The sequence below is a fragment of the Podarcis erhardii genome (genome assembly GCF_964252035.2).
Source record: "Podarcis erhardii genome assembly, chromosome: 12".
NCBI lineage: Eukaryota > Metazoa > Chordata > Lepidosauria > Squamata > Lacertidae > Podarcis > Podarcis erhardii.
In genome coordinates this window covers 3,564,168-3,575,806 of record NC_138513.1, presented here as the reverse complement: position 1 = coordinate 3,575,806, position 11,639 = coordinate 3,564,168, and the positions used below count along the sequence as shown (strand labels likewise).

Sequence of the window (11,639 nt, the reverse complement as noted above, 5' to 3'; positions counted from 1 at the left end):
TGCTCACTGGAAGGACAGATCCTGAAGCTGAGGCTCCAGTACTTTGGCCACCTCATGAGAAGAGAAGACTCCCTGGAAAAGACCCTCATGTTGTGAAAGATGGAGGGCACAAGGAGAAGGGGACGACAGAGGATGAGATGGTAGGACAGTGTTCTCGAAGAGACCAGCATGAGTTTGACCAAACTGCGGGAGGCAGTAGAAGACAGGAGTGCCTGGCGTGCTCTGGTCCAGGGGGTCACAAAGAGGTGGACACGACTAAACAACAACAACAACATATATAAATATATATGGCCAGAGGGAGCATTGGTCCCAAATCCCGCTTGCTGGAAACCGCAGAAGCAGAGAGTTGCTCTTGCGCTCAGATCCAGCTTGTGAATTCCCCGTGATGTGTATCTGCTGGCCCCTGCGAGAAAAGGAGGGGAACAATTCGAGTTTGCCAGGGGAGTAGATGTATCTGGTGCACCTGCCTCCAACCATAGAGCTACATAAGAAGAGTATGCTGGATGAGGCCATTGCCCCACCTAGTCCAGCATCTTGTCCAGCCAGATGCCCAACGGGAAACCTGCACGCAGGATTCGAACCCAGCACATAGGGTTTTCTTTCCTCTGTCCCGAATCTTCCAACCTACAGCACCATTGGACGTCCAGGAGTTGTGTTGAGAGGGAGCTCATATTTTTATTTTGATGATTATTTAAAAACACATTTATTCAAAATAATAATAATAATTTATTATTTATACCCCGCCCATCTGGCTGGGCTTCCCCAGCCAAAAGTTACCTTACAGCTCCAATCCTCAATCCCTCATCCCTAACGTTGGGAAATGTTGATCACTTCTCTTACCTGGGCAGTTATCTTTCCACAAGGGCCGACATTGATGCTGAAATCCAGCATCGCCTGAGCTCTGGAAGTGTGGCTTTCTCCCATTTGAAGTGCAGAGTGTTTGAGGACCGGGACATTCGCAGGGAAACCAAAATGCTTGTTTACAAAACTATTGTACTACCAACCTTACTGTATGCTTGTGAAACATGGACCACTTATAAACGCCATCTCCAACTCCTCAAAAGATTCCATCAACGTTGTCTCTGAAAAATTTTACACATCACTTGGGAAGACAGGCGAACTAAAATCAGTGTACTGGCAGAAGCAAAGATCACCAGTGTTGAAGCAATGATTCTTGAACATCAGCTTTGTTGGACTGGTCATGCTGTGCGGATGCCTGATTGTCGTCTTCCAAAGCAGCTACTCTATTCCGAACTTGAAAAGGGAAACCGTAATGCTAAACAAAAGAGATTTATAGACTGTCTCAAGGCGAATCTTTTATAATGTAGTATAAACACTGACAACTGGGAAACACTGGCCTGCGGGCGCTTCAGTTGGAGAACAGCCTTGACCAAAGGTGTCATGGGCTTTGAAGACGCTTGAACTCGGGACGCAAGGGAGAAACGTGCTAAGAGGAAGGCACGCTTGGCAAATCCAGACCATAATTAACTTCCGCCCGGAAACCTGTGTCCCCATTGTAGAAGGACGTGTGGATCCAGACTTGGCCTCCACAGTCGCTTACGGATTTATTGTTAAAACCGTGTTTATGGAAGACAATCTTACTCGGCTACGAGGGATCGCCAAAGAAGAAGATACCAATAAAGGCTTGGATTAATGACATCTTTTATTCTCAGCTCAGAGACGTTGCTGCGCTCGTTTCCAAGGACTGCGGCAGAGGCAGCAAGGGGATGAAAAACCCTGATCCAGATTTGGTGCGAAACTTCCTTCAAGCTCTCTGTCTTGCCCTAAATACGCCGGCACAAGCCCTTTCGTGAGAGAGAAGGATCAGAGCGGCTCAAAATCCTGTCTCAGGCCGAGGCAAAAGAAGGCCTCGTAATCCGTTGGCCCAACGAGGCATTTCTGGGAGACGGCTTTCTGACTCACAAAGGCTGGAGACACGGATTAATCCCCCCCCCTTTCCTGCTCGCCCGAGGCCAAAACATTTGCTCTCTAGCGTCGCTCTGGCTACAAGTGTTAGTTATTAGAAAGTGCCCCCGCCTCTTCTCCCTTTCATTCGACTTAATAGCACAGAGCAAGAGGCTAGCAATTTTAAGCAGCTGAAAGTTTCCAGAGTCTGTTTTATTTTTTTTTTGGGGGGGGGGGGGTAGGAAGGAGTGCAGAGGCAGCCCGAGAAATTGTGTTGTTGTTTAGTCGTTTAGTCGTGTCCGCCTCTTCATGACCCCCTGGACCAGAGCATGCCAGGCACTCCTGTCTTCCACTGCCTCCCGCAGTTTGGTCAGACTGATGTTTGTAGCTTCGAGAACACTGTCCAACCATCTCGTCCTCTGTCGTCCCCTTCTCCTTGCGCCCTCCATCTTTCCCAACATCAGGGTCTTTTCCAGGGAGTCTTCTCTTCTCATGACATGGCCAAAGTATTGGAGCCTCAGCTTCAGGATCTGTCCTTCCAGTGAGCACTCAGGGCTAATTTCCTTAAGAATGGAGAGGATTGATCTTCTTGCAGTCCATGGGACTCTCAAGAGTCTCCTCCAGCACCAGAATTCAAAAGCATCCATTCTTTGGCAACCAGCCTTTTTATGGTCCAGCTCTCACTTCCATACATTACTACCGGGAAAACCATGGCTTTAACTATACGGACCTTTGTTGGCAAGGTGATGTCTCTGCTTTTTAAGATGTTGTCTAGGTTTGTCATCACCTTTCTCCCAAGGAGCAGGCGTCTTTTAATTTCATGGCTGCTGTCACCATCTGCAGTGATCATGGAGCCCAAGAAAGTAAAATCTCTCACTGCCTCCATTTCTTCCCCTTCTATTTGCCAGGAGGTGATGGGACCAGTGGCCATGATCTTCGTTTTTTTGATGTTGAGCTTCAGACCATATTTTGCGCTCTCTTCTTTCACCCTCATTAAAAGGTTCTTTAATATCTCCTCACTTTCTGCCATCGAGGTTGTGTCATCTGCATATCTGAATTGTTGATAATTCTTCCGGCGATCTTAATTCCGGTTTGGGATTCATCCAGCCCAGCCTTTCGCATGATGAATTCTGCATATAAATTAAATAAGCAGGGAGACAATATACAGCCTTGCCGTACTCCTTTCCCAATTTTGAACCAGTCAGTTGTTCCATATCCATTTCCAAGAAATTGTACTTCTTTTAATTGGCTCCTGGAGCAGTAATTAAAGAGACACCCTGATTTACCACTTGGCACCCCATCTTCTAGCACATCCCCCAGGTTGGGTTTAATCTGTGCGATTTTAAGGCGTTTTGCAGCCCCTTCTTTGAACGGAGCAAACTCCAGGAGGAAAGGAGAAAACTCAGTGGCTAATTCTATCCTCCACCCCACCCCAGAACTTGCTCCAATTCCTTCCGGGCACGAGAAACGGTGACGGTGAAATTCGGTGGGAGGTCCCAGGTGGTATTTTACAGCGGTACCTTGGTTCTCAAACTTAATCCATTCCGGAAGTCCGTTCCAAAACCAAGGCGCGCTTTCCCATAGAAAGTAACCCAAAACGGATTAATCCGTTCCAGACTTTTAAAAAGAACCTCTAAAACAGCATTTTCACACGAGACCATTGATCCATAAAATGAAAGCAATAATCAATGCCCTGTACTATAAAATAAGTAAGATAGTACAGTGGTACCTCAGGTTACATACGCTTCAGGTTGCAGACTCCGCTAACCCAGAAATAGTACCTCGGGTTAAGAACTTTGCTTCAGGATGAGAACAGAAATCGTGCACCGGTGGCACGGCAGCAGTGGGAGGCCCCATTAGCTAAAGTGGTACCTCAGGTTAAGAACAGTTTCAGGTTAAGAACGGACCTCCAGATTGAATTAAATACTTAACCCGAGGTACCACTGCATTGTAGATGATTAAAAAAAATAAAAAATTTCTTACCTGCACTGATGATAGTCATTGTTTGAATGGGGGGCTTTTATCCATTTCCGCAGTCACACAATCAATCAATCAATCAATCAATCAGTAGCTGAACTGGGTTCCACACTGTCACAAATACAAATTAACTGAAAAAGCCTCAAAAACAAAAACGCAAAATAAATAGCAAAAACAAAAGCGCCAAACTTAATCCGTTGCAGAAGTCCGTTTGACTTCCGAAATGTTCGAAAACCAAGGTGCGGCTTCTAATTGGTGCAAGTGCCCCGGAAACAATAGCCAACAGCCGCATCGGACGTTTGGCTTCCAAAAAACGTTCAAACAATGGAACATTTACTTCCAGGTTTTCGGTGTTTGAGAACCAAGGTACCACTGTACTTGGGAGTTGAGGACTCAACTGTACTGGAGGTTTTTAAGCAGAAGCTGGGATATCCAGCGACTGCAGGAAATTGGAACTCACTCCCCCAGGAGACAGGGAGGACCAGAAACTTGGATGGCTTTAAGAGGACTGGACGAATTTGATGGCTATTAGCCAGGATGACTATGCTCTGCCTTCACGCAGTAATGCTTCTGAAGACCAGTAGCTGGAAACCGCAGGAGGGGAGTGTGTGCCCTGTGTTTGAATCCTGCTTGTAGGTTTCCCATGATGGGCATCAGGCTGGCCAATGACCCATCAGGATGCTGGACTAGATGGGTCATTGGCCTGATCCAACAGCCTCTTCTTATTTTGGGTCCCTTCCAACTCCATGATACTGATTCTATGAGCAGGGTAGGCAATGTTTGCTGAGTTGCTGCAGAAAGCAGGCCTCTTAATATTCCTGTTTCAGCCAGGACAGCCAATTCCCCACCCCTTCTCCCCGGGCCTTGCCTTGCAGGAAAATCCACCACCCCACCACGCACAAAATACTAGAACACATCGGCACGCAATGATGTTGGGAAAGATTGAGGGCACAAGGAGAAGGGGACGACAGAGGACGAGATGGCGGGACAGTGTTCTCGAAGCTACCAGCATGAGTTTGACCAAACTGTGGGAGGCAGTGGAAGACAGGAGTGCCTGGCGTGCTCTGGTCCATGGGGTCACAAAGAGTCAGACACGACTAAACAACAACAAAACATCACCAATGGCTACTAGACATGATGGTTCTGGACTGCCTCCACAGTGAGAGGCAACCATGCTTTTGAAGACCCCTTGCTGGAAACCTCAAGAGGGGAGAGGGCTTTTGTGTTCGAATCCTGCTTGTGGGTTCCCCATCTGGTCGGCCTCTTTGAGAACAGGATGCTAAACTAGATGGCTTGATCCGGCAGCCTCTTTTAGCAAATGACTTATTTTCCTCTCCCATCCCTTGCTGCCTTTTCTTCTCCCTGCCTTCACTAAACACTGCTGAAGCCTAGAAACTAGTTATTTGCGCTACCTGCCCCCACCACGTGTCTCAATCTAATACCTTTGCAGGTAAGGAGAAGGGGGAAATGTACTTTCCAGTTTTAAAATGCATTTGACAGTCGGTGTGACTTGGGACATTTGCCTCTAGCAGGGGATGATGTACAGAAACAGAGGAGAGGGCCCTTCCTTTTCTAAGCAAGCCCATAAAAAACACTGGCCTGCGAGCGCTCCAGGTGGAGAACAGCCTTTACCCAAGGTGTCATGGGCTTTGAAGACACTCAAACTCAGGACGCAAGGGAGAAACGTGCTAAGAGGAAGGCACGCTTGGCAAATCCACACCGTGGAAGGACGTGTGGATCCAGAATTGACCTCCACAGTCACTTACGGACTCATTGTTAAATCCGTGTTTATGGAAGACAATCTTACTCGGCTACAAGGGTTCGCCAAAGAAGCAGCAGCTTCCAGATCTTGGGTCGTAACTACAGCATGCATTTAAAGCAAGCGGCTTTCCCCAGAGAATTTTGGGAACTGTAGTTCTGTCCTCGCAGAGCCACAATTCCCATCAGCAAACGACATTTCCCAGGAATGTGATGTAGCATGAGGACTAGACGCCTAGGGTGGAATTTGACATCTGGTTATGTTGAATGTCCCATCTGTACAAGCATGTATCAGTCTGCCAGACAGAATGACAACCTTCCCCCTGCCCCTCACAAACTGTACTGGGGGAATTCTCCCGACAGCCCCAGAACCATAGCTGTCAACTTACAGATTTGAAAATAAGGGACCAGCAGCTTCGAAAATAAGGGATCATCAGTCAAAATAAGGGATTTTCAGAGCACAGGTATGTTCAACTTCTGAGCCCCTCCGAGCCAAAGGCAGAAAGCCCAGCCAGCAGCCAAACGAAGCCCCAAGCGGTGGTTCCCATAGCGCACCAACCCGGCAAAGGGGATGCAGCAAGGAAAACCACCATCACCTCTCCGCTGGGAAGCGCTGAGCAAAGGCGAGTCCCCAGGCAACGCGGCCAATTTGATCAGCACAAGGCATGCAAGCTCCACCCCCAGTCGTTCTCAGACTCCTTATTGGGTGAGCAACGCAGCCAAGCAACACAGTTGGAGCCTCCTTCCTCCCTGGCCGGCAGGGAGAGAGGGAGAGGAGCTGCTTCCTTTGAAACCCGGGAAATTTAAGGGACATCATCAATAAGGGACAGCAGCGGGACACAGCGCTGGGATAAGGGACTTTCCCGCCAAATAAGGGACGGTCGGCAGTTATGCCCAGAACCTATTTCAGGGGGTGGGTGGAACAGCCTCGCTGTGGAAGTGCTCACACAGGGCGTTCGCTGGTGAATCTTGCCTCCTATTTTCTTTAAGGCTAAGGTAAAAGTCGTCTCAAGGATCATAAACTTCCACTGTGGAAAAAGACACCACTTTTTTTTCCAAACGCCGCATGAAAACCCAAGAGTGGCCGTCGTTCTTTCATTGCCGTTTTATTCCATTTTTTAATTTTTTTCTTTTACATAAAAACTTCAGTAAAAATTGGATAAAGTAAAATGATTTAAGCAGTAAAATCAATCTTATCAACATAGCACACGGCTTGCCAGAAACCCTGAGGCAGCCTGTTCGCAAATATTTACATGATAACAGAGTAACCTTGCAGAGAACCAAAAAAAAAAGAAAGGGAAACGGAAACAAACAAAACAAAAAAAACCCCCACCCCACCCCTTTCTCAAAACTATTCTTACAAAGTGTTCCCATGATATCAACACGTTTCGGGCTAAAGGGGGGCGGGCAGGGGGTGGGAGAACTCAATATATTCACATATACGTTAAAATATGATACAGATCTCGTGGGGGAGAGACGAGACGCGCTTTCGAGTTTGTTGCGCTAAAACAGCACCAAACGGACCAGAAGTTCCGGCTTTCCTTGCAGAGAGGGAACGAACGATGGGGTGAGTGAGTCACAACTGTACCATGGGGTGGGTGTGTTTGTGCGAGTTAAGTTTCTCCCCCCCTACACACACACACTGCAGTTTCTGCCTGGCCTCCTCAAACCCAACTTGGAAAGATCGAGAGAGATTGAGAGCCGGAAATCCTGTGGAAAACAAAAGGAAAATAAGAAGTGTCCTTGTTAGGGGAGCTCCTAGATTGGAAGCAAAGATGCCTTTACTGCCGCGACTGCTACTCCAAGTCCGTGTCCTCTTTGGGCTTGTAAACGGACCCAAATTTCTGCATGTATTTCTTGATGTACTCCTTCGTCTTGTGTTTCACGTTCTCGTTGCACTCAAGGTCCTCAGGGTTTTTGCAGTACTTCAGCTCCTTGTTCATGACTCCGTGGGTCAGCTGCGGGAGAGGAGAAGAGGAAACAGACAGAGAGGGCGGGTTAAGGAGATTGTAGGGATCCACTGGTGAAAGCTGGGGGCAGCTCTCTGCAAAGGCGGAATTGTGCTGGGGAGGGGGAATCAAGGCAAAACAAGACCCCTCGCTCAAGGGGGGCTTCAGAAAACCTGCTCCCTTTCATGCCACCCAGGTTCAAGGGGAAAGCTCCGTCAGCTGAGTCTCATCACTGCAAATGTGAGCAAGATTTTAGAAATAAAAAGAGCGTTGGGCGTTTGTAAGGATGCTGCATCTGAGGAACAGAACTCTAGTCTATGAAAGCTTAAAAAGGTAAAGGGACCCCTGACCATTAGGTCCAGTCATGGCCGACTCTGGGGTTGCGGCGCTCATCTTGCTTTATTGGCCGAGGGAGCCGGCGTACATGTGGCCAGTATGACTAAGCCGCTTCTGGCGAACCAGAGCAGCACACGGAAACACCGTTTACCTTCCCGTCGGAGTGGTACCTATTTATCTACTTGCACTTTGACGTGCTTTTGAACTGCTAGGTGGGCAGGAGCAGGGACCGAGCAACGGGAGCTCACCCCGTGGCGGGGATTCGAACCGCCGACCTTCTGATCGGCAAGTCCTAGGCTCTATGGTTTAACCCACAGCGCCACCCGCGTCCCTGTGAAAGCTTAAGTTGTGATAAATTTAAAGCGCCACAAGTCTCTTTGTTGTTAAGGCGACTGACTCGCCTTTGTTGGAGGTTTTTAAAACAGAGGTTGGATGGCCAGCTATCAGGGATTATTAAGCTGTGACTCCTGCATTCAATGGGGCTGGGCCCCTTGGGGGTTTATTTCAATGACACGATTCCATGTTTCTATGAAAGCTGAGAAGCAAATGAAAGTGATGGACTATATGGAACTGGCGGAAATGACTGGCAGAATCCGAGACCAAGGTGAAGAGTCGGTGGAAGAAGACTGGAAAAAATTTAAAGTTTATCTACAGAAGCATTGCAAAATTAAGGAATGTTAGAAGGATGTTGGAATGAAGTGATGTGGTTTTAGCAGAAATGATATAAAGGATTAGGTAAAAATGGATTTGTTAATTGGTGAAAGACGAGAATGTAAAATTACAGTATATTAAGATAAATTAATAGGATAAAAACAAAGCTGGAAAGGATTTGCTGAAATATCTAATTGAACTAGAATACAAAAAAGGGAGGTGTGAGGAGGTCAAGGAAATAAGCAAAGGAAAGAAAGTTATGTAAAGGTTTGATCTGTTTTTTTTTTTTTAATTGCTTGTATTTTTTCTGTCTTTTTATTTTTCTCTTTTTTGTTTTTTGTTTTTTCTCTTTGTAATCTTCAAAAGTTGAATAAATATTATTAAAAAAAAGAAAGAAAGCTGAGAAGCAAACATTAGTCAGTGTTACGGAGAACAGGATGTGCTTAATAATAATAATAAATTTGCATTTATACCCCGCCCTTCCTGGTTCAAAAACCAGGCTCAGGGCGGCTAACAACAAATCCAAAACACTTAATTGTAAAAGCAGCATAAAATACAGTATAAAAAACAAATAACAATAAAATTCAAAGTTCAGAAATCAATTTAGGGGAAATCCATCTAATAAACATTAGATGATCACCAGAGCTAGCTGGCTGAATTAGTCCTACTTGGACCAGCGAGGAGGCCAGGGGAGAATTAGCTGTGGGGTCTCAGAGCGGGTGATCTTCATAAAAGGGGAGGGGGAGGAAAGAGAAGGGAAATAAAAGATCAGGCTAAATTCAAATTAAAGGCCAGGCGGAATAGCTCTGTCTTACAGGCCCGACGGAAGGAGATTAAATCCTGAAGGGCCCTAGTCTCATGGGACAGAGCATTCCACCAAGTCAGAGCCATCACTGAAAAGGGTGATGCCAGGGATGCTCATCACCCCTTGCAAAAGGGGCTCTTTCCCCACTGCTGATGGGACACAGAACAGGGCCTTCTCTGTACTGGCACCCCTCTTGTGACTCAGAAACATCTGCCAAGCCACCTGCACACTTGGGTCTTCCACCAACAGGGTAGAGAATCCTCCCTATTTTAATCTTTCTTCTTCCTAATTATCCGTACTGCTGCAGTGCCTTTAGCACCAGTCATAACTCAGAGCAGCCCCACTGAAATAAATGAAATTAAGTCACCTGGTTTCAATGGGTCTACTCGGAGCAGGACTGATGTTGGGCACCACCCACTTCTTAAAAAACAATAGCCCTTTGTTCTATTGTTCTTTTGCACTGCTTTTTTGTAAGCTGCTTTGTGTGTCCCAATTTTATTTTTAAAAAGTGTGGTCCTCCTCAGAGCCAGGTAAGGGTCAAGATCCAGCTCTATCCAGGGGGAAAGAAATCAGAAAATGCTCGATATTTGATTGATTGATATTTATTGATTGCATTTAAACTGCTCGGCTGTTTTTGTTATTTTAGTCTACCAGTTAATTTTTATTATTAATTTTATTACATTTATATATCACCTTTTTCTTCCAAAGGAGCTCAGGGTGGTGTACTGTATTTTTCGCTCCATAAGACGCACCTAGTTTTTAGAGGAGGAAAGGGGGAAAGCCCCGTTTTGGGGGGGATCAGCTCACAGTTGTGCAGCTTCTTTTGCAAAGGGGAAAAGCCCCCTTTTTTGAGGATCAGCTCAAAGTTGTTGAGCTTACTTTGCAAAGGGAAAAAAATCCTGTTTTTATGGGGTTCAACTCACAGTTCTGCAGCTTCTTTAGGAAAGGAAAGGGAGCCGTTTCTACAGTTTCCAGACAGATAGAGGCCTGGGCAAGGGGGCAAGGCCGGAAAGGGAGCCAGCGATCGACCACACATTTGCTCCATAAGACGCACAGACATTTCCCCTTACTTTTTAGGAGGAAAAAAGTGTGTCTTATGGAGCGAAAAATACGGTGTGTGGTCCCTGTTGCCCCCATTTTATCCTTGCAGTAACCCTGCAAGGTAGGTTCGGCTGAGAGATGGTAACTGGCCCAATGCCACCCAGTGACTTTCACAGCTGAGTGAGGATTTGAATCCTGGGTCAGTGGCGGAGCTTCATGCTCTGGCACTGGAGGGTGGAGAGCAGGCGGGGTGGGGCTGGCGTGCGTCCCGGGGGTGTGGTGTGCCACTCGTAGGGGCATGGCGCCCAGCACAGGTGGGCAGCCGCGATGGCACCGTGCTGGGATTGTGCTGCCAGGGGTGATGTGCTCCCATCACACGCCTCTTCCTCCGCCAGTTGCCTGGGTCTCCCAGGTCCTAGCCCAACCACTATGCCACACTACCTCACGTTGCTTGATGGCTGGAGGGACCTTTTCTGCCATTTCCCCCTTCCAGAGCAGGATCCTGACAGCCGCAAGCCAAGCCAGCCGCTCTGGTCAGCAGCAGGAGAGGCTGTGGTCAAGTGCAGGCCCCCAGCTGCCCAGGGTATCTTCAACACCACCCTGGGGCTGCTGACTCTGGGAACAGAGGTGCTGGCTGAGCGAGAGAGCGCAAGAGAGAGAGGGCCTCGTGCAGGTCCTCTTACAGAAGAGGAAACTTGGCACGGGCTTCAAAGGCAGCACTTTGTCTCCAAATGGTCTGCTGGCACACACAGTTCCCATTTCCACTCTTCAAGCTCAAAGGCACACCGAGTTTCTTTCCCCTCTCTCCGGCCCCCACACATAAGGCACTTTTCCGCCTGCCTGCCCCGGCTTTTTCCATCCCATCCGCAACTCAAGCCTCAGCAAGCGAGTCTCTGCAATCATCTGGGCTTGCAAGCAGCCAGGTGGATTCCTGCAAATCGCTCTTGCCTTGGAAATGATTCCCACCCGCTGCAAATCAGGGAGAAACGGAATCGCTTTCTGAGCCAGAGGAGTTTCATCGGCGGTAGCTCCTCCCGATGCAAACTTGTGAACATGCTCCTCATTGATTTGTCTAGGGACCTAGAGAGGCCCCTGGGGGAAATGGGAGCAAATGTCCAATCCTGTGAGGCACCCCTGAAGCAAAAAGGTCCCTCCAGTATTCCCAAGGTCAGGCCTTCAAAGGAAGGATAATCCAGGAAATCTTCTGCTTTTAACCC

At 47.6% G+C, this 11,639-nt stretch overlaps 1 protein-coding gene across 1 annotated transcript in view; it reads right to left on the bottom strand.

The window, feature by feature from the left end:
- Window positions 1–6,729: 6,729 nt before the first annotated feature.
- Window positions 6,730–11,639, bottom strand: part of SETD2 (SET domain containing 2, histone lysine methyltransferase) — a 93,984-nt gene continuing 89,074 nt past the window's right edge. Inside the window, exon 22 of the mRNA XM_081834119.1 lies at window positions 6,730–7,598. Within this exon, the coding sequence (XP_081690245.1) occupies window positions 7,437–7,598 (162 nt within the window). The 3' untranslated portion in view covers window positions 6,730–7,436. The remainder of the gene's footprint in view (window positions 7,599–11,639) is intronic.